We start from the raw sequence: 17,384 nt of genomic DNA, 5'->3' as shown, positions 1-17,384 counted from the left end.
GGGAGATTTCCAGGGACACGGTTGAGATGGTGGGCCAAGTCCACCGTACATATGTCTCAACTGGTAGGCTTCCACAGGTAACCTGCATCGGCTCGGCACAGCCGGGACCGGACGTCTGTCATGTATGGGAAGTCAATGGAATCTTCCACAAGTAATGGCACAACAAAGCAACCGCATTTCGGCATATCGAGGGCGTGGATAATCTGCCAGGGCTGTTGTATACCCGTCATCGCCCTTTTCACGCAACTTCAACAACGCCCAGACTCAAGCATTCACTCCACGCGTCCATGCTGCTATGTCTGAGACAGCGATTGGGAGCGGGAGCTTGAAATAGGCTTGTGCGAGGAAACGGTTGGACGGGGTGACGGCGGCCACCAGGAATCCCAAGTTTACGAAGTAGCTCGTGCGATGCCTACCTTAAGAGTGCGTGGTCACGTCACAACTTTTCAAAATCGAATAGAGCCTGGAGGCCAATTTTTAAAATCGAGTGGGAACAGAATAGGCAGGCACCCAAAGAGCCATCTCGGATGTCGGCGGCTTCGGGCCGAGTCTTGGCTTTCCAGGTGGGCTCCACTTTCGGGGCCGACCCCCACACCCTCCCCGGCCTGCCACAGCTTGATGCCCAGGTACGGAGTGAATTTGTTTCAGCATCACGTTGGTTCAGCCACGTGAATATAAAGCGAGGAAAGGCCATAAGGACAGCTGGTTTATTGACTACTGGAGAAAAGTACTCCTCAACTATAAAGGGAAAGATCTAGTAGTTGTTGATTCGTTTCCCGCATCTAAGCTACAACCGGCAATTACTCCTCGCCGTGCTTCTATATTTATCCGCTACCCATATCGCTGCTATGAGGTGAATGACAGAAAAAAAACGCTGGCAATAATCATTTTTAGGGCTTCTTAGGCCCTTATTCGCCGCTTGGAAGACTTCATGCCGGTACAGCACGGGAGCCGTCTGGGTGCGTCCTCTGTCTGCAGCGGATCAGAGACCAAAATTCCGTCGGCTATCACCTTCAAGGGCTTCCCTGAATGCTTCGCGGCAGCCAATAACCATGCCTCGTGGGTCTGGTGCCATATTTTGAACTGGGAGGTGCGGAGCCACCTTAGTTCGGGGCCTGATGGAGTGACTTGGTAGAATACCTGAAGAAAATACTTTCCAGGCAGATGCTGGATGACGGTCATCTTGCGCAACAGTGGCATTGTCATAGCAAGACGGCCAGCACCCAGTAATATGCACTGGCAGTAGTCGGCTAGTCTAGTCGCGCGCGCAGTTTCGAAAAAATGGTCAACTTGATCGCGGGACATGGTCCAAGACTCGAAATACAATGTCGTAAGGCATTCGTAGGTCAACGTCTCGACCCCACACGACGTAGGGGACGGCATGATCTCAACGGGAGACTCGTCGCCTGGCCAAAGTTCTCCCACGAATGACTGGAAGGACATCAAGTTCACAACCGTGAGGTCTCGGATACGCTGTGCGGCGAATTTCCGAAGACCTTGTCCTAGGTGGGCCATTGTGAGTCCGTCGTGTTTCATTTCCCGGAGTCGGTTGGCTTCGTGGAGCGAGTGCCGAAGGCTCAGCGACTTGATGGGCTGTGGCCAACACGAAATCCGGCTGCCCAGGGCTTGGGGAGAATGGTCAAGTCAGTGATTGTGGCAGACATTGCTGCGTTCAGCAGGTTTGGGGAAAGAGGCACACTTACAATACATTATCCACGACTTAGGATCGGCCCAGAAGAACTTACCCATGTCGATGTCGACTTCTTTCACCATTGGAAGCCAGTCAATGATATGGCTTAATGTCGGGTGCGCGATGGCGCATTTACCCCACAGGCGATTGGCAGAAAAGGACGTGACAGCGTAGACGCATGGAAGCGTGACCGCAAGACCTATTGCACCGTACACCGGGGTGAGCGGGTTGGACTCGGTGCTGCTTGTGTTGAGTATTCTATTTATACGTGACGCATGGGACCATGTAGGGTGGCTTCCGGCGGTGAAAAAGGCCTTGTCGCTGACCCGAGGCGTGCGTACGGCCACGCTGAGGACCAAATGGAGAGGGCCCTTCGGGGGCCAGAGGCTCAAGATGTCAAAGAGCTCCAGGACGACGCGAGAGAACTCCTTCTTCACCATCTCAACTCTCTCATCCTCGTCGACGAGTGTGTCCCTACGAGTCTGGCGGAAGTCTTTGGGAGCCCAGACATGCAGGTGAATCTTCTTGACGAGGCTGCGACGCTTCGACCCGACGTAGGACGCAAACTGGGACAGGGAATCGTTGGTAAGTCCAAGAGACCGGAAGTTGAAGGGTTCAAAATACGCCTGCCACTGTTGGTTGACCGAGGCTAAGCGTGAAAGGCGACGATTCAACACGCTCTCCAGATCGGGATGATACGGTTGCGGGTCCTGGGGGGTGAGACGGCGAAAGATGTCGTGTTTAATGTCCCACGGAAGGCGGTCGAAAGACATATTTGCGGCTAGTGCGGTGCAATGTATCAGCGAAGGATAAGGCCGTGAAAGTCGGACGGTGCCGAGGGCTGTAGGTGCGGAGCTTTATGTGGATGTCGGTAGGTATGCGATGAGTGGTGGCAGCGGATTGAGCGTATAAGATGTAACAGGAGGCGGTTAAAGAGAATGGAGAAAAGAAAGAAGAGAGCTCGAGTAAAAGCTTGGCTTATGATGAATCCAATGCTACCACAGGTTGGATGCTGTGCCCGCCAGAGATGACCGGACCCTCGAGCTTCTTTCAGTCCAAGGCGACCATGGTTCGGTGCTGCAGAGGGAACGATGACCTGCGAATATCAACACGGATGGTTTCCTTTCCGTAAACCCAAACTCCAACAGCCTCAACTGGAGTCTACATCGTTGGCCTTCTCCCAGGGTCGAACCTGCCTCGTTGCCCACCACCACCCAGAATCCATTTTCAGGTGGAGGTCAAAGCCACGGATAATGGGTGAGGTATGCCGGAAGCCCTGCAGTCCTGTGCGGCAAATCTGGAAGGCGAGTTGTTATGCAATATGGTCGACATGGCTCGTCAAAAACTCCCGATACACGAAACATGTGGTTTGAGTGTTGCTGGTGCGATGTCTGGGGGGGGTTTTGTGAGGTTGAGAAGCAATTCGCATTTCAACTCCTCTCAATGAGGTGGTACCTTACCCACTAGCTGTGGCGTGCTGATAAGATAAGATAAGATAAGACAGGCCCGTTATTCAGTACACACTGTGGGGAAGTGGCTGAAGGCTGAAGGCGGGGTGTTTCTGGAAGGCTTGTTAAGCTAGGGAGTCTGGGCAGGCCCAGATACGACCTGAAATGACGAAAGAGAGTGAGAGGCTAGATTGGCCCAGCCCTCCCAGCTCCTGTGACCGAACCTACCTACCGATCCCTAGCTGCAAACCGCGGCAGTGAACATTTCGTTCATTCCGTTTTCCTTCCGACACCTTACCGATAATCAACGGGTTGGCAGTTCCTGAATAGACGTTTTCGACTTGTTCTTCTTTATTTCCCCCCTCCTGCTGCCTCCTCCTTCCTGCCGACACGACACCACCTGCCGCTAAATGGATGTGTCGGGCGGATCGCAAACAGGAATGACCACCACCAACCCGGACGCCGTCCAGGCGCTGTGGGAATCCAAACCTCCAGCTACCGACGCTTTCACTTACCTTACCATCATCGGCGAAGTCTTGTCACCCGAGGTGCTCCCCACTTTGCACGAGATCCTTCAAGATGCCCAGCTCACCCAGGAAATCGGCTGGGACCTAGTTGGTATGCTCGTCCCCGTCAAGGGAAGCGAGCAGTGCCTGAGGGCAATTGCGCAGCTCGGCAACCCCCGAGAGGTGATTCTCAAAGTCCTCGAGGCCCTCGCGCAGGCGGTCGAGAAGTCTGACGAGAACGACGATGACGAGGAGGAAAAAGACACGGCAACCCGCACCTTTGTCGCCCTCCTCGGCATGCTGAGTATTCTGCACAGCAGGCTCAAGGTCAGACACCCTTCTCGCTTCATCCATTCGACCCTGCAGGCCGTCTTGCGCGCCTATCGACCACACGAGCCGGAGATGACCGCCGCCGTCATCAGCCTCGTCCGCGCTCTCTCTGGGGAGAAGCGCCCGCCCCTGCCCACGCGACAGTCCAGCACAACCCGCGACACCCCCTTCACACACACCGACCCGAGCGAGAACGCGCCCGATCCCGAGGCGATGCAGACCGAAGAGCCAGCTTCGTCAGAACCGGCCCTCATTAAGAGGTTGCTACAGTCATTCCTGACCTGCGTTTTCGAGGCCTATGTCAACGCCTCCAGCCTGGAGTGGGGTCCTCGGTTGCTCGAGTTTTACAATCCAGAGAAAGTGGTTTTTAGAAAGAGCGTGCTGCGGGCCTTCAAGGACGACGATACACTACGTGCTCGAGATGCTCTGGCTGGCCAGCTTGTGGTGAGTTTGCTCGTCCAAGACTAGCGTCATTTGGCGTCTTCCGTTCCACGATGCTCACAGAATGGGACATTTACAGGCCACTGCGAGAGACATTGGTCTCTCCACCGTCGAGTCTCTGGCGCCCCAGGACATATCCGAAGGTCCCGTGGTCGTCGAACCCCTGGCGGAGGAATTCAATCATTCGGCCGGGCCGGATGGCATCGCATTGTCGACAGGCGGGGCCTGGTGTCTGATCGGTTATTGGATCTTTGCGCGCGAAGTCCTCGATGCAGATCACGACCAGATCCAAATGTCTATGGTTCCCGATCATTTACATGTGGTCAGGCGCTTCATCGGCGAAGACGACCCGGAAAGGCAGATCAGCAAGAATCCCGGCACGGCCGAGGCGTTACTCGTCATCGGCCTTTGGCTGGACCACGCGAAACGCGTGGCCGGGGGCAGAGCAGAGGCGAGCGACTTCATGCCGTATCACCACCAGCTAACGCTCATCTCCGTCTTCCACCCATCTCTCTCGGTCCGCAACGTCGCAACCACCCTCGCCGGCATCGTGCTACACTCCGACCCCGACCCACAGGATAGGCTCAAGATACTGGAAGATCTCTTGGAGAACTGTATATTCTCGGCTCTCCAGGCGTCGGCCGTTTCGTGGTTACGAGAGGAGATGGTTCTTGCCCAAACGACTAAAGCGAGCAACCCCTTTTCCAACAAAGAGGCCATTGATGCCCTGCAGCATCTCCTCTTCCCGGACCTGACGCAACTTAACGAGGAAGACGTTCCGGAGCTGTGGGACTTCTGGGCACGAAACCACCCGTATCATCTCCAGGTTGCCAGTTTTGCCTACTTGCTCTTCAATGGCGAGGATTTTAAGGGGAACATTCCCGAGGGACTGGGGCCGGCGGTACGGGACCGATACGTCCAGCCGCTACTTGAAGCCGGACGGCGGCTTCGAAAGGCCTTGGAGAACAAAGAGATAGATGACATGGGCATGGGCACCGAGGCATTGATGCAGCTGGATATAGCTGCTCATCATCTCGGGGCGCTGAAGCTTTGAATGAAGCTTGCCGGGGCATTTGTCCCAATCTTGCGTTCTTCACTGGTATCGAGTCGCAACAGCAATGGATCAAGACGAATGATTTGATAAGAGTGTTTGGCATATTTCGACCCGTCTGGCAGGCAGCACGGAGAACGTGTGGTCGGCCGGGTTTGGTTTTGGATCCCATTGTGACGCCGAAATAGGAAATGGATGGAGGCGCACACAAGGAAGACAAATAGGCGGAAAGGTTTTAGCTGGACTCGCTGTTGCCGCGTGGGAAGCACCATGTACAAAGCCAGATAACGACCTTGGGCACATTTATTGGAGTTCCTAGGACAGCGGAAATATCTGTCGCCAGGGCAGTAAGTGTGTAAGTGCATCCAATTTCTTTGGATGGAGGACTGAACTAGTAGTACTCAGTATCAATCTCACATGAGAACAGTGGCATGGCGTGTGTGCCCCTTGTTTCTCGTGTAGGTACCTACCTCAGAGAACGATCATCAGGACAGCGCGTCGTACCTGATCTGGGGTAACTTTCGTCGGTGAGCAATACGGAGTACAAGCTGTAAGTGGGTCCCAAGGTACCCACTTTACAGCCTGGTGCAAGGCACAGCGGCTTAATTTGACGTTAGCGTCCCGAATGGATGCAATGATGTCATCGGTATCAAGGTCCAGTTGCAAACTTACATCTCCTATTGCGTACCTTGACAATGTAGTGTACAGAGAGGTACACGTAGGACATGACAGGAACAGATACACCAGTCGTAACTATGACCAACTGACGCTGAGACGACCTGGATTGCCTCTTTTGCCCTTGCCCTTCCCCTTCCCGTTTTCATCCAAGGTAACTCGACGTCATCAGGTCAACAGCATACCAACTTCAATGTACGTGTATTTCGTACAGTACTAGTCTCAACCTACCATCTGGATACCCTCAGTTAATGTTCCTTTTTCGCCCATGTTCAACACGAACAACGACAATGCAAGAACATTCTATTTCCCTAGTCACAAACTAATTCTGCGATAATTCTTACCCACATGTCAACCCAGAATCGGACCGGCTTGAGCAGTTCCTTCCCGATATTAGCACGCGGCATACCGGGCGATGACGCCTCCTGATTGTCTCCGTCAAGCGAGTCGATAGCATCGTATCTACCCGCCGCCTACCAACCTCCCCGCCTCGCATAGTTGCTTCCTAGTCCGCCTCTTGTCTCGACCGATCAACCGCGAGAGCGTGAAACCAAACGCGCTCCGCGATCTAGCGTCCACGTACTGACCTGCCCTGACAAGGGCCCAAAAGAGAAGCATTTGACTGACTTCATACAAATCCATCTAAAAATCCAGAGGTACAGAGCCAACAGGAGCATGGTTGGTTCCCACTCGTCCCCAGACACCAAGTCTGAAAACAATAACCCCACCAGCAACGAGAGTCTCGTCCTGTCTGGTCGACCCTCCCCCACTATCGCTGAAGATCGCCGCTCCGACAAAGGCAGGGTTCTCAGCGACATGGCGCGAGAAGTCCAATCCTCCTCTCATACCACATCCTCTCAGTTGGGACCTGGTCCAAACTCCAATGACCCGGCCCCCAGACACACTGGACCCCAGAAATCCGCCGGACGGCCTCCAGCTGCCACGTTGGGTGTACCGCTGGATATATGCTCGACAGAGACCTCGAAACGCCCGAACATGGACAAAAGGTCGAAGACGGAGCGACCTGGCCACGATAGAGGAGCGCAAGAGCGGAAACCTAGCTTTCCCCAAATCCAAAGGAGAGCCGTTACTGATTTACGTCCCGCGCAAGGCGCGTCACGCGGTACTCCGCAGGGGTTCAACGCTCACTCAAGACCTTCTTCGAGCTCCTCCTCATCTTCGAGCTCATCCGAGGACGAAGAAAGCGATGATGAATCACGCACCGATTCCGACGCACCGCGACCCCGGACCAGGGAGGCAGCTAACCGACGGGGAAAGGCGTCAAATGGACATGATGCTGATTCGAACAAATACCGCCGCTTCTTGGTCGGCAATGAAAACTATAGGACCAAGGGGAAGATCAAGAAGGATGGCCGCTTGGCGATCAGTCTGAAGGAAACCAAGAATAAGGGGTACCTCGCAAAGGCGTTGGGCCAATTCGTCAAAAAGAAAGATGATCAGCAGAAGAACGGCGAAAAGGGCGAAGAGGACGCGCTGGCCACCCATACGCCGTCCAGAACGACCGTTTCTTCACTCGACATATCAAAGCCTAGGCTCAATATCTGTATCATGGTCATCGGGTCCCGGGGAGACGCGCAACCCTTTCTCAGGATCGGTAAAATCCTCAAGGAGAAATATGGCCATAGAGTTCGCGTGGCAACGCACCCAGCGTTCCGCGAGTTCATCGAGGAGGAGGGCGGGCTTGAGTTCTTTTCCGTCGGTGGCGATCCGTCCGAGCTCATGGCTTTCATGGTCAAGAATCCCGGCATGATTCCCACCCTTGACGCTGTCAGGGCTGGCGACGTTGGCCGGCGACGGGCCGCTATGGCCGAGATGTTCGATGGATTCTGGAGGTCCTGCATCGACGCTACCGACGATCCGAAGGATATTCAGAATCTCAAGCTGATCGGCGAAAAGGATCCCTTCGTTGCCGATGCCATCATTGCGAATCCCCCGAGCTTCGCTCACATGCACTGCGCCGAGGCCCTGGGCATACCCATGCACCTCATGTTCACTTTTCCCTACACACCGACACAGGCCTTTCCTCACCCGTTGGCTAGCATTAAGAAGTCCAACGTCGATCAGGGGTACACTAATTTCATCTCCTATCCCCTGGTTGAGATGATGATCTGGCAGGGGTTGGGGGATCTGATCAACGAGTTTCGCGTCAAAAAGCTCAAACTCGACCCGGTCTCCACGCTCTGGGCCCCCGGGCAGGCATATCGACTGCACATTCCCATCACGTATCTCTGGAGTCCCGGGCTAGTATCCAAGCCGCAGGATTGGGGTGACCAAATCGACATCTCAGGCTTCGTCTTCCTGGATATGGCATCATCGTATACACCCCCCCGGGAACTGGAGGAGTTCCTCGCCGCCGGCGAGGCGCCCGTCTACATCGGCTTCGGGTCCATCGTCGTCGATGATCCTGACCGCTTCACGCAGATGATCTTCGACGCCGTCGATATAGCTGGAGTGCGCGTTTTGCTTTCCAAAGGGTGGGGTGGACTGGGTAGCGGCGAAAGACGGGACAATGTCTACATGCTGGATGACACGCCGCATGACTGGCTGTTCCCCAAGGTCCGGGCCTGCGTCATCCACGGAGGTGCTGGGACCACCGCCATGGCGATGAAGTGTGGCAAGCCGACCATGGTCGTTCCCTTCTTTGGCGATCAGTACTTCTGGGGCAGCATGCTGGCGAGAGCGGGCGCCGGACCCGAACCGGTGCCCCACAAGGATCTTACCGCGGAGAAGCTGGCTGAAGGAATCAAATACTGCCTCACGGACGAAGCGCAGGAGCAGGCCGCCGTCATTGCGCGGGATATCGAACTGGAAGGCGATGGAGCCCTAAACGCGGTGCGGTCCTTTCACAAACATCTCGAACTGAGGGGGCCTCGGTCCATGCGTTGCTCCCTCCTCAGCGATCGCACGGCGGCGTGGCAGCTCAAGGATGACACTGTCAAGCTCAGCCCCATGGCCGCCGACCTGCTTGTCGAGAAAGGCCTCATCTCTTGGAGGAAGCTACGGCTGCTGAGGCACATGGAGTGGAATGATTTTGAAGGCCCAGGCGAACCGGTGACGGGAGTCGCAAGTTCTCTCGTCAACACGGTCGGGAACGTGTTTGGGGGGATTGGTAGCGTGCCGTACAAAATGGCCAAGACGACTCGTAAGAGGAAGGAAAGGAAGGAGAGGAGGGAGAGGAGGAGACGGGCGAAGGAGCTCAGGCGGCGACGAGAGAACTCAAAAAACAAGGCGCTGGCCTCGACGGGTCAGGAAACGACCAACGGGAGCCTGAGCCAGGGCGTTGACGCAAGTGATGCACCTCAAGCGAAGCCTCAGAAAGCGGGTGGGCGAGGAGGCGGAACTGACGGCACAGGGAATCAGCCGTCAAACGGAACGACCAAGCCGAATGGGCAGGCCCAACGTCCACTTCCCCGCCGAGCAGCTGCCACCGGCACAATGTCATCCATCGAGACCAGCTCGACGGTCAACGAGAATCCCGTCGAAGACTACGCCGAAGACGTCAGTGCAGGTATCGGGAAGTCGGCGCAGGCGGTTGCCAGAGCTCCGGTCGACCTCTCGTTGGCGCTCGCACAAGGGTTCCACAATGCTCCCAGACTCTACGGCGATGACACGGTCCGCCGTCCGATACGTGTAACGGGCATACGATCGGGCCTCAGGGCAGCCGGTCACGAGTTCGCCTACGGCATCTACGACGGCACGACTGGTATTGTCCGGCTGCCGGTTCGCGAAGCCAAGAAGGAAGGCGTCGTGGGTTTCGTCAAGGGAACCGGCATGGGCCTGACGGGGTTCGTGCTCAAGACCATCTCGGCGGTGCTGGGCCCGGTGGGATACACGCTCAAGGGCGTGGTGAAGCAGGCGGAGAGGCGGAAACAGCCGCACCGGGTGATCCGGCGGGCGCGCATATCGCAGGGCCAGAGGGAGGCTGCGCAGCTGGGAGCACAGCGCAAGGAGGCGGAGGAGCGGGTTGTGGAGGGATGGCGGACCATGCGGGACCTGCGGGAGGCGCTCGCGGAGGCGGAGAGGGAGAAGGGGCTCCGCGGGCGTCTGAGGGTACGCAAGCCACGGACTCTACACGCGTTTGAGAGCGTCGAGGCCGCGCAGCAGGCGTTGACTGCCATCCGGTCGGGAGAAGGCGTCGAGGCTGGGCAAGAGGAGAAGCGGGGATAGGTACGAAGTAGACGCTTAAAGAGACGAGGGCGAGGAGACGCATACCTGGCAGGCCCAGGTCATTGATTATATCAAGAAATGATTGGTTTCATGGGGCGTGAGAAGAGGGCAAGGTATGAAAGCTGGAGCTGGATAATGTAATTATAATTTTCTTCGCAAGAAGCAAGCGAGCATTAGCCTCTCTGATAGCATTCGGTTCTTCTTCTCCAAATCTCGGCAGAAATGGGTGGTATAGTTCTAGTTTTTGCTTTTCCTCCCCTTCGTTGTTCAAGGTTGAGTGCAGTGTTGAATCGCCGGAGTCTCATGAAAGGTACCTGCAAATAGGTACCCAATGTAATTTCTTGGAGTACCCACTTAGCCCAAGACGGCACGCTGATCTTATCGATAAGGATTAGCGCAACGGGCGATAAGAGCTTCCGTTATCAATACAGCTAGCGTTTGCTTATGTCACTGATTTTTTTCCCGTCACCCCGCGCAACCACAGACCCTTGGACCCAACAAGGATTCGGTTTCTCGCCCTTCTCTCCACAAGCAAGAGAGCCAGACTCTCGGGGATGGCCTGCAGGACCCTGAAAGCTGGCTCTTTACAGTCAGAGCCCAAAGTTTCTCCTTCTCGCATGGATTGCCAGCACGTATTTCCGCCACATCTACTATCATCATAGGCGTTACACACAGAGGTCCATGACGATTCATGGTTCTACAGAGACAGACGTCGAATCCATCCATCTCGCCCACCGGTTGCGACGATATACTCATACTCGGCCATTGATCTATCTACGAACTATTTGTCGCCAGCCAAAACACGAAAGCCGATCCGTCGGAAGCTAAGACAACCTCCTTGTTCCAGCATTCCTCCGTCTCTTCGTTTCCTCCAACCGCCACGACAGCGACGACGGCACTGAAGTCGACTACCTTTACTGGTCGTCGCCGCCATGGCGCCGGCAGACCCCTTCTCCGCCCCGGGCGGCGCATACTACAGCTCGGATACCATGACTGTTGGCGATGGCACCTGGGACTTTCAGAAGAATACATTCCTGCTGCCCAATCTCGTCGGTCTGAACTTTGAGACGATGCAATATAATGGTACGGACAGCTTTTCTTTCCGCCCGACTTTCCTTCTGCCACTTCCCTTATTGCAAAGCTGGACAGTTCTTTGTGTCATGTTGCACCTGGCCTTGTCCTTACCTACGCCTCGATATGTCCCAGAGGTGAACAGCAGCTGACGAGACGAGCGCATGCTCTTTCCAGGAATGGGAAACCGCTTCTCTACCGTGGCGCAATACCACACCCTCATCCTCGGCCATGGCATTCTCGCTGCCATGATTTTCCTCTTCATCGTCCCCGCTGCCGTCTTGGTCGCCCGCTTCTACACTGGTCGACCCGGTTGGGCTGTCAAGGTCCATTCCATGATGCAGACCACGACCGTGCTTCTCCTCACCGTCGTCTTCGCCCTGGGCTGGTTCGCCGTCGGCCCACGTCGGAGCTGGACCAACCCTCACCACGCCATTGGTCTCGCCGTATACGCCATGTTCCTCCTCCAGCTCCTTGGCGGCTGTCTTGTCCCGAAGAGGTACGGCCGCTCTCTCCGCCGTACCATCCACCAATGGAGCGGCCGCGTCATTGCCCTCCTCGGCATCATCCAGATACCCCTTGGGTTGACTTTGTACGGCTCTCCGCGCTACCTTTTCATCCTGTTCGCCGTCTGGGTAGCCTTACTCGTGCTGCTGTATTTCATCCTCGACTACCGAGCAAGCGACGATAGGCGCGTCGACCGTCGAGGGCGCGGACCTCGCCCCCATGCCTACGGCGCCCCGTCCGAGTACCCTACCGAAATCACCGAGGGCGAGAAGGATCGTTCCGGTGCTGCGAAATGGCTCGGGCCCTTGGCCGCCGGCGGGGCCTTCTGGGCCTTCAAGCGCCATCGCAAGAACAAGAAGGAACGGGATGACAGTCCCGGACGGTCCGGGTCACCAGGCTACAGTCGGGGTCCCGAGGTCATTCCATCCAGACGAGGCTCGGCGAGCTACGTCGATAACGACAAGTATACCGAGATGGACTCCCGCCGAGATGGAGACAACGACAAAAAGGGAACCATCATGAAAGGCCTCCTTGGCGTGGGCGCGGCCCTCGGTGCCGGGAAGCTCATGCAGTCCATGATGAATCGTGGGGGGGACAAGAGGGGTCGTAACGACGAGTACTCTGCTGTTTCGACCGAGACGCCCCGCCGGGACAGGGCGGCTCCCAGATACGGCCCAGAACCGAGCGAGTACAGCGACTACACGACGACCACGCGCCACGATCTCGGGAGGGACCGCGGTCTGCCGCCGCCTCGCAATGCGACCGTACTGACCGGCGCCCCCAGCGCTGCGGATGAGCGTCACGCCCGTAGGCCAGTGACGCCACTGCGATCGCATGCCAGAACCCATTCGGGGTATGACATGGTAGATTCGGACTACTCTTCCTACGTGAGCCCGTCGAGGCGTCAAGACGATGCGCGCCGTGGCGACCGCGGAGGCACCGGACAAGGGGTTTTGGCCGGCTTGGGTCTCGGCTGGTTGGCCAAGAAATGGTCGGATCGCAAGAAGGACCAAGCTGGCGAACGTCGTATACGAGACGAAGAGGACCAACGATCCGGTGTCTTGGGATCGAGATATACAGGCGACGGGTATTCTTCCCCATCCCGTGTCCATAAGCAGTCTCGAAGGAGGCCCTCGGGCCGACCCCTACCATCCACTCTAGGACCCTCCACCTTTGGACCCTCCACCCTCGGAACGTCAGTCACTGGTATGACAGAGACGTCATCTCAATTTGAGCCTCGGCCGGCCGCTTCGGGTTACAGCAGCGGGCCTCCCATGCCTCCCCTGGCGGCGGGAGCCGTACAATCTGGCTCATCACCGGGAACCGGCTTATTATACATGAGGTCAGGTGCAGGCCCCGGATACCCTCCTGGCCAGCCCTCTGGGACGGCCCCCCTGCCGCCCGAACCACGCGGGGCACCGCGCCGAGACTCGGAAGGTGAATCGTACTTGTCCCCCGCCGGGCACCCACAACAACGCCAATCATCCCGGGGGAGACGCGCCGGAGACCGTGCCGCGGAAGCTGCGGCGGCCAGCGCGTCAATGCTCGCCGCTGAGGAAGAGGACCGCCGCATGGCCGACACAGAGCCAATGGGCTACTCACCCGGCAGGCCCGTGAGCGTCAAGGTCCAGGTGCACGACGACAAGGACCGGAACGTGACGCTGCGTAAACTGACAGACGAGGAAGCCGCCGCCGCGAGGATACAGCGGGGCAGGAGACGGAACGGTTCCACGAGCAGCCTGTCCAGCGTCGACACGCTGACGGGCGGACGATACCGCCGCGATGGAAGCCTGAGGCCCAGGGCCGAACCCGCCGCAGCTCCTTCCGTCATCGCCCCCTCCGCGCCGTCGGTTCCACCGGAAAGCGTCCTGACGGCCGAGCCGGAGCTGCCTCCGCTGGAGCGGCCCAATCCCTCCTTCGCAGCCGGCGGCGGCCAACACAAAGACTCGGCCTACTACTCGGGCCATCCACCCCCTCCGCAGACGCCCATCGGCGGTCCCCCGCCACCGTTTCACCTCGACAGCCCCGGGAGCCATGGGACCTGGAGCGGCATGAGCCCGTCATCGCCCGGCGGGCCGGGACAGGCGACTGCGGGGGGAGCCAAGCGCGCGCCGTCGGCGGCGGCGGATAACCGGCGCAGGCGGAGGTTGGAGAGGAGACGGAGCACGAGCCGGCCTACCACGGCGGGGGTCGACATGTTCGACTAGAAATCGACGCGGGTTCTCCGAGAGCGCGGCGGTGGCGGGGCTGAGTCTCCGGAGGGCCTGTGGCGGTATTGAGGGGACGTGTTGGCAGTGAAGGGCCGAACAGAAAAAGCGTCTTCTCCGGGAGGTCGGGTATTTTTTATTCATGTATTTCATGGATGATGAGAACAAAGGCGTTGGGGGCCAGCTCAGAGTAGGATTCTGCTCGGTCGGGTTCGCATCCGATTCTCGTTGTTTGCTACCTACCTACCTATCTTTGCTTGTTGTTCTTTTGCCACTTGTCGCCGTCATGGAAGGGTAAATGGCGATATCGTCTAGATGAACAGGGAGTGTGTGTATATAAGTGTCAAATCATGACTGCATATTGTAAATTTAAGCCCAGGTTTTGTCTGATGCCTTTCCTTATGCCTGCGTGCTGCCCTCGGTTTTACAACATTATTCTTATCCCTCATGTCTCCTAAGAAGTCAAGGAGTGTCTCGAATCAGCAGCTGCTCAGATTCTCGAATACCATACAATACTTTATCCTAGATGTAAGTCACTTGCTTCTCTGATTTTGGTGATGGCTCATGACAAGGATATAAGGAATATGCCACCCAATCGTGAGATGCGACTGTCGTTCCTTGTCTGGTTCCTCCCCATCATTCGCCCAATCTCGTAAAGTCTTCTCGCCATGCCGAACTCATATCAAGTGTCAGCTTCATGACATGATATGGGGTACCGGCCCCATGGTCGCTGGGATGCCCGTCTCGATTTCGCTCATGATGGACTCGTCGGCGGCGATGCTGGTCATAACCTCCTCGGAGCTGTAGCCCGCCCAGTAGGCCGGGTTCATCTGCGAAGCCTTCTTGGCGCGGTAGATTTCCTGTGCGACGCCCTTGACCTGGCTCGACGCCGTCCCCGCGGCCTTCCAGACGGGGGCGAGCTCTGTGAGAGCGCCGATGTTGAGGCGTAATTGCTGGCGCAGCTCGTCGTCGTCGTGGGGGATGAAGAAGAGGGCCCACTTGCTGAGGTGCACGATGGACGAGAGGGTGATGACGCAGGTGAAGAAGTGGGTGTGGGACAGGAGGGGAACGCGGTGCGTGATCATCTTGCTGATCTCGGTGGCCGACTGGATCGTGTGGCTGGTATGGGCGTTGAAATAGTCGCCGGACGGCACGGGACGATGCGGCGCGCATGAAGTAACGGAGCGGGCTGGCGACGAGTCGAGCTGGGAGTGCGGCTGGTGGAGCATTATAGAGGTACTGAGAGGTGGTCAGCGTGATGAATTGAGGAGGAAAAGAAAACAAAGTCAACATACGCATGCGTCATCATGCTGGCCTGGAAAATCATCTCATCAGACTGAAGCTTCTGGCTCAGGGCATCCTTCTTGGCGGCCGGTAGATGCATACGCCAGTTGGTCAGCAGTGCCTCGACGCGGGCCAAATTCTCGTCCTCGGGTCCGAAGATGGGAGGCACGCGCATGAATTTGCCCAGGTTACGACCGGCGGCAATGCGGTAGGCGAAGGAGGAGAATTCACGCTGTTCCCCGGAAAACTCGCGGTCTTCGAGGTCCTCGAGATACATGGGCTGCGGGATGGTCTTCAGGACACCAAGTTAGTTTAGGGGGCTTCTTCTCCTTCCCGGCCTCGTTACGTCCCAAAAAATGTCACCCTCCTTCTTTTCCCTTTTTCCTTCCCTCTTTTCTGCTACGTGGGTCAGGCACACTTACACCAGAGAGAAATTGATGCTCTTCACATGGCAGAGCAACATCGGCTGTAACATCGAAAAGGAGAAAATTGGTCTGGCGGTGGACGCCGGCGACCATGCCGTCTACGATGTATAGATCCCACCACGTCCTCCGCCAGCTCTCTTCGAGGATGGGGATGCCGCGTCCATGGATGGTGGCGAATGCGCGGGTGTTCAGCTCAATCTCGAGGGCGATGCGCTCGGCATCGGCAAGCAACCCCCGTGCGGTTTCCTGCTGACAGTTCCCATCGGTACCGACGATGAGGAGGATCAGGGCTTGGACGAGAAAGCCGTCCTTCTTGGTAGAAGGATCCTGCACCAGGCGCATGGCCTCGTCGTAGAACCTGGCGCGGGCCGGGCCGATGTCGATGAAGAGGGATCCCACCCAGCGCATGGCGGCCAGGAGCGGCTCCACATTGGTGTCGCCGAGGATTCGGAAGAACCACTCCTTGGGCAGCACGAAGGGGTGGCCGGCGTGGAAGTGGCGGTAGAAGGAGTCGATGCATCGTTCGGCCGGGGACTGCACGGGGACCTGGGCAGGGATGAGGCCATGCTGGTTCAGGGCCAGCTGCTGGGCGTGGTAGCCGTTTGTGTTCCCGTAGGGTCGGTACAGCTGAAGGTTATTGACATGGCTCAGGTGAGGGGCGCCGTTGAAGGTCATGGTCGGGGCAGTGGGGCCGGCTGGGCCGCCGACAGGATGATGATATGCAGCCATGGCGGGTGGCATAGCGCCGGGCATGGCGCCGGGCATGGCGTTGGGCATGGCGCTCGGCGTCGCTGCGCCGAGTAACATGGGACAGCTACTACCGTTGGAAAGACCCGGGCTGGGAGAGGTCGAGCGAGCCCTCTTGTTCGGATTGGCGGCTGTCCCTCTCCTTGGACCCCTGTAGCCGCGCCGAGAGGCGACGTAGATACACTCCGACTCGGATGTCACGCATCGGCCGCATGGATTCTGGCCATCGCATTTGAGGTGCTTTCCCCGCTACAGGGACATGATCGGGTCAGTAGGTGGTTCCACTTGTTCATTTGTTTCTTTTTCTTCTTTTTTTCCTTCTTTTTTTGGTCGGTTGAGGGACACTAATGATCGGCGACCATCAGGGGATGCCAGTCCAAACGAGCATGGGGGTGTTGACCACGAGCGAGTTCTTTAGGAAGGGGTGAAAGTGGCATGGCATGATTGGAAAGGATGGCAAAGGAGGGGAGGGGACGGGGAGACGGGGAGGAGCAAAGGGCAGCCGGCAGGCATGTCAAACGGAACGAAAAATATAGAGGACGTACGCAAGCCAGACATGCTGCCGGAACAGAAGGTGCTTGGGTAGATTGTTGCGACTGGGTTTCGCTGGTCGCCGACGATGGCGCGGTAGAAGAATCGCGGGCACCTTGAGCGGCGGGCGGAGTTTTTTTTTGGTTGGCGCCGGGCACCACGGTCAGGGGATTAGTCGGGGACCCATTGGTCCTATGAATGCCATTGCTGGCTGGAGGTGGAACCTCGGCGTTCAAGACATTCGACTCCATTGCAATGCAGTTTTTAAGGTGCTAGGGAGACC

At 57.2% G+C, this 17,384-nt stretch overlaps 6 protein-coding genes across 7 annotated transcripts; 3 read left to right on the top strand and 3 right to left on the bottom strand.

Moving 5' to 3' along the window:
* Positions 1-56: 56 nt before the first annotated feature.
* Positions 57-3,412, bottom strand: ACRALDRAFT_213156 (uncharacterized protein; the record flags this gene model as incomplete). 2 transcript variants are annotated; one of them, XM_071024018.1, is made up of 15 exons in its annotated part: positions 57-115; positions 150-246; positions 277-412; positions 444-744; positions 873-877; positions 929-1,593; positions 1,663-2,471; positions 2,521-2,662; positions 2,693-2,737; positions 2,803-2,851; positions 2,905-2,987; positions 3,053-3,127; positions 3,215-3,234; positions 3,299-3,350; positions 3,389-3,412. In XM_071024018.1, the coding sequence occupies 15 exons, from the start codon at positions 3,410-3,412 to the stop codon at positions 57-59; spliced, it is 2,562 nt and encodes an 853-aa protein (XP_070871828.1). The 2 variants fall into 2 exon arrangements, with proteins under 2 accessions (XP_070871828.1, XP_070871829.1); XM_071024019.1 differs by lacking the exons at positions 57-115; positions 150-246; positions 277-412; ... (8 more) ...; positions 3,299-3,350; positions 3,389-3,412 and having other exon boundaries at positions 1,578-1,666; positions 1,746-2,463.
* On the top strand, positions 3,362-6,033 carry ACRALDRAFT_1077915 (uncharacterized protein). Its single transcript, XM_071018706.1, has 2 exons — positions 3,362-4,418; positions 4,495-6,033. The coding sequence occupies exons 1-2, from the start codon at positions 3,549-3,551 to the stop codon at positions 5,467-5,469; spliced, it is 1,845 nt and encodes a 614-aa protein (XP_070871827.1). The 5' UTR covers positions 3,362-3,548; the 3' UTR covers positions 5,470-6,033.
* On the bottom strand, positions 5,539-6,783 carry ACRALDRAFT_2022626 (uncharacterized protein; the record flags this gene model as incomplete). The annotated part of the gene is made up of 9 exons (XM_071020102.1): positions 5,539-5,714; positions 5,743-5,857; positions 5,884-5,936; positions 5,971-6,014; positions 6,041-6,154; positions 6,227-6,299; positions 6,369-6,444; positions 6,486-6,566; positions 6,619-6,783. 9 exons carry the CDS (start codon positions 6,781-6,783, stop codon positions 5,539-5,541), a joined length of 897 nt encoding a protein of 298 aa, XP_070871826.1.
* Positions 6,395-10,583, top strand: ACRALDRAFT_1065834 (glycosyltransferase family 1 protein). Its single transcript, XM_071017221.1, has one exon. It carries the CDS (start codon positions 6,817-6,819, stop codon positions 10,327-10,329), a length of 3,513 nt encoding a protein of 1,170 aa, XP_070871825.1. The 5' UTR covers positions 6,395-6,816; the 3' UTR covers positions 10,330-10,583.
* Positions 10,584-11,261: 678 nt separating this feature from the next.
* ACRALDRAFT_1072630 (uncharacterized protein) lies at positions 11,262-14,114 on the top strand (the record flags this gene model as incomplete). The annotated part of the gene is made up of 2 exons (XM_071018005.1): positions 11,262-11,412; positions 11,578-14,114. 2 exons carry the CDS (start codon positions 11,262-11,264, stop codon positions 14,112-14,114), a joined length of 2,688 nt encoding a protein of 895 aa, XP_070871824.1.
* Positions 14,115-14,809: 695 nt separating this feature from the next.
* On the bottom strand, positions 14,810-16,600 carry ACRALDRAFT_2044525 (uncharacterized protein; the record flags this gene model as incomplete). Its single annotated transcript, XM_071021443.1, has 3 exons — positions 14,810-15,353; positions 15,410-15,690; positions 15,821-16,600. 3 exons carry the CDS (start codon positions 16,598-16,600, stop codon positions 14,810-14,812), a joined length of 1,605 nt encoding a protein of 534 aa, XP_070871823.1.
* Between the last annotated feature and the right edge of the window lie 784 nt (positions 16,601-17,384).

The sequence above is a fragment of the Sodiomyces alcalophilus genome, assembly GCF_042370955.1.
Source record: "Sodiomyces alcalophilus JCM 7366 unplaced genomic scaffold ACRALscaffold_8, whole genome shotgun sequence".
Classification (NCBI taxonomy): domain Eukaryota; kingdom Fungi; phylum Ascomycota; class Sordariomycetes; order Glomerellales; family Plectosphaerellaceae; genus Sodiomyces; species Sodiomyces alcalophilus.
Note: the sequence above shows the minus strand (reverse complement) of the source record. Positions and strands in the feature narration are given on the sequence as shown.

Excerpts from the sequence above, each read along its gene's own strand:
- ACRALDRAFT_1077915 (XM_071018706.1), top strand. The coding sequence starts at position 3,549 with ATGGATGTGTCGGGCGGATCGCAAACAGGAATGACCACCACCAACCCG. Across the intron at positions 4,419-4,494 it reads CTCTGGCTGGCCAGCTTGTG|GCCACTGCGAGAGACATTGG; the intron begins GTGAGTTTGCTC and ends GGACATTTACAG.
- ACRALDRAFT_1065834 (XM_071017221.1), top strand. The coding sequence starts at position 6,817 with ATGGTTGGTTCCCACTCGTCCCCAGACACCAAGTCTGAAAACAATAAC.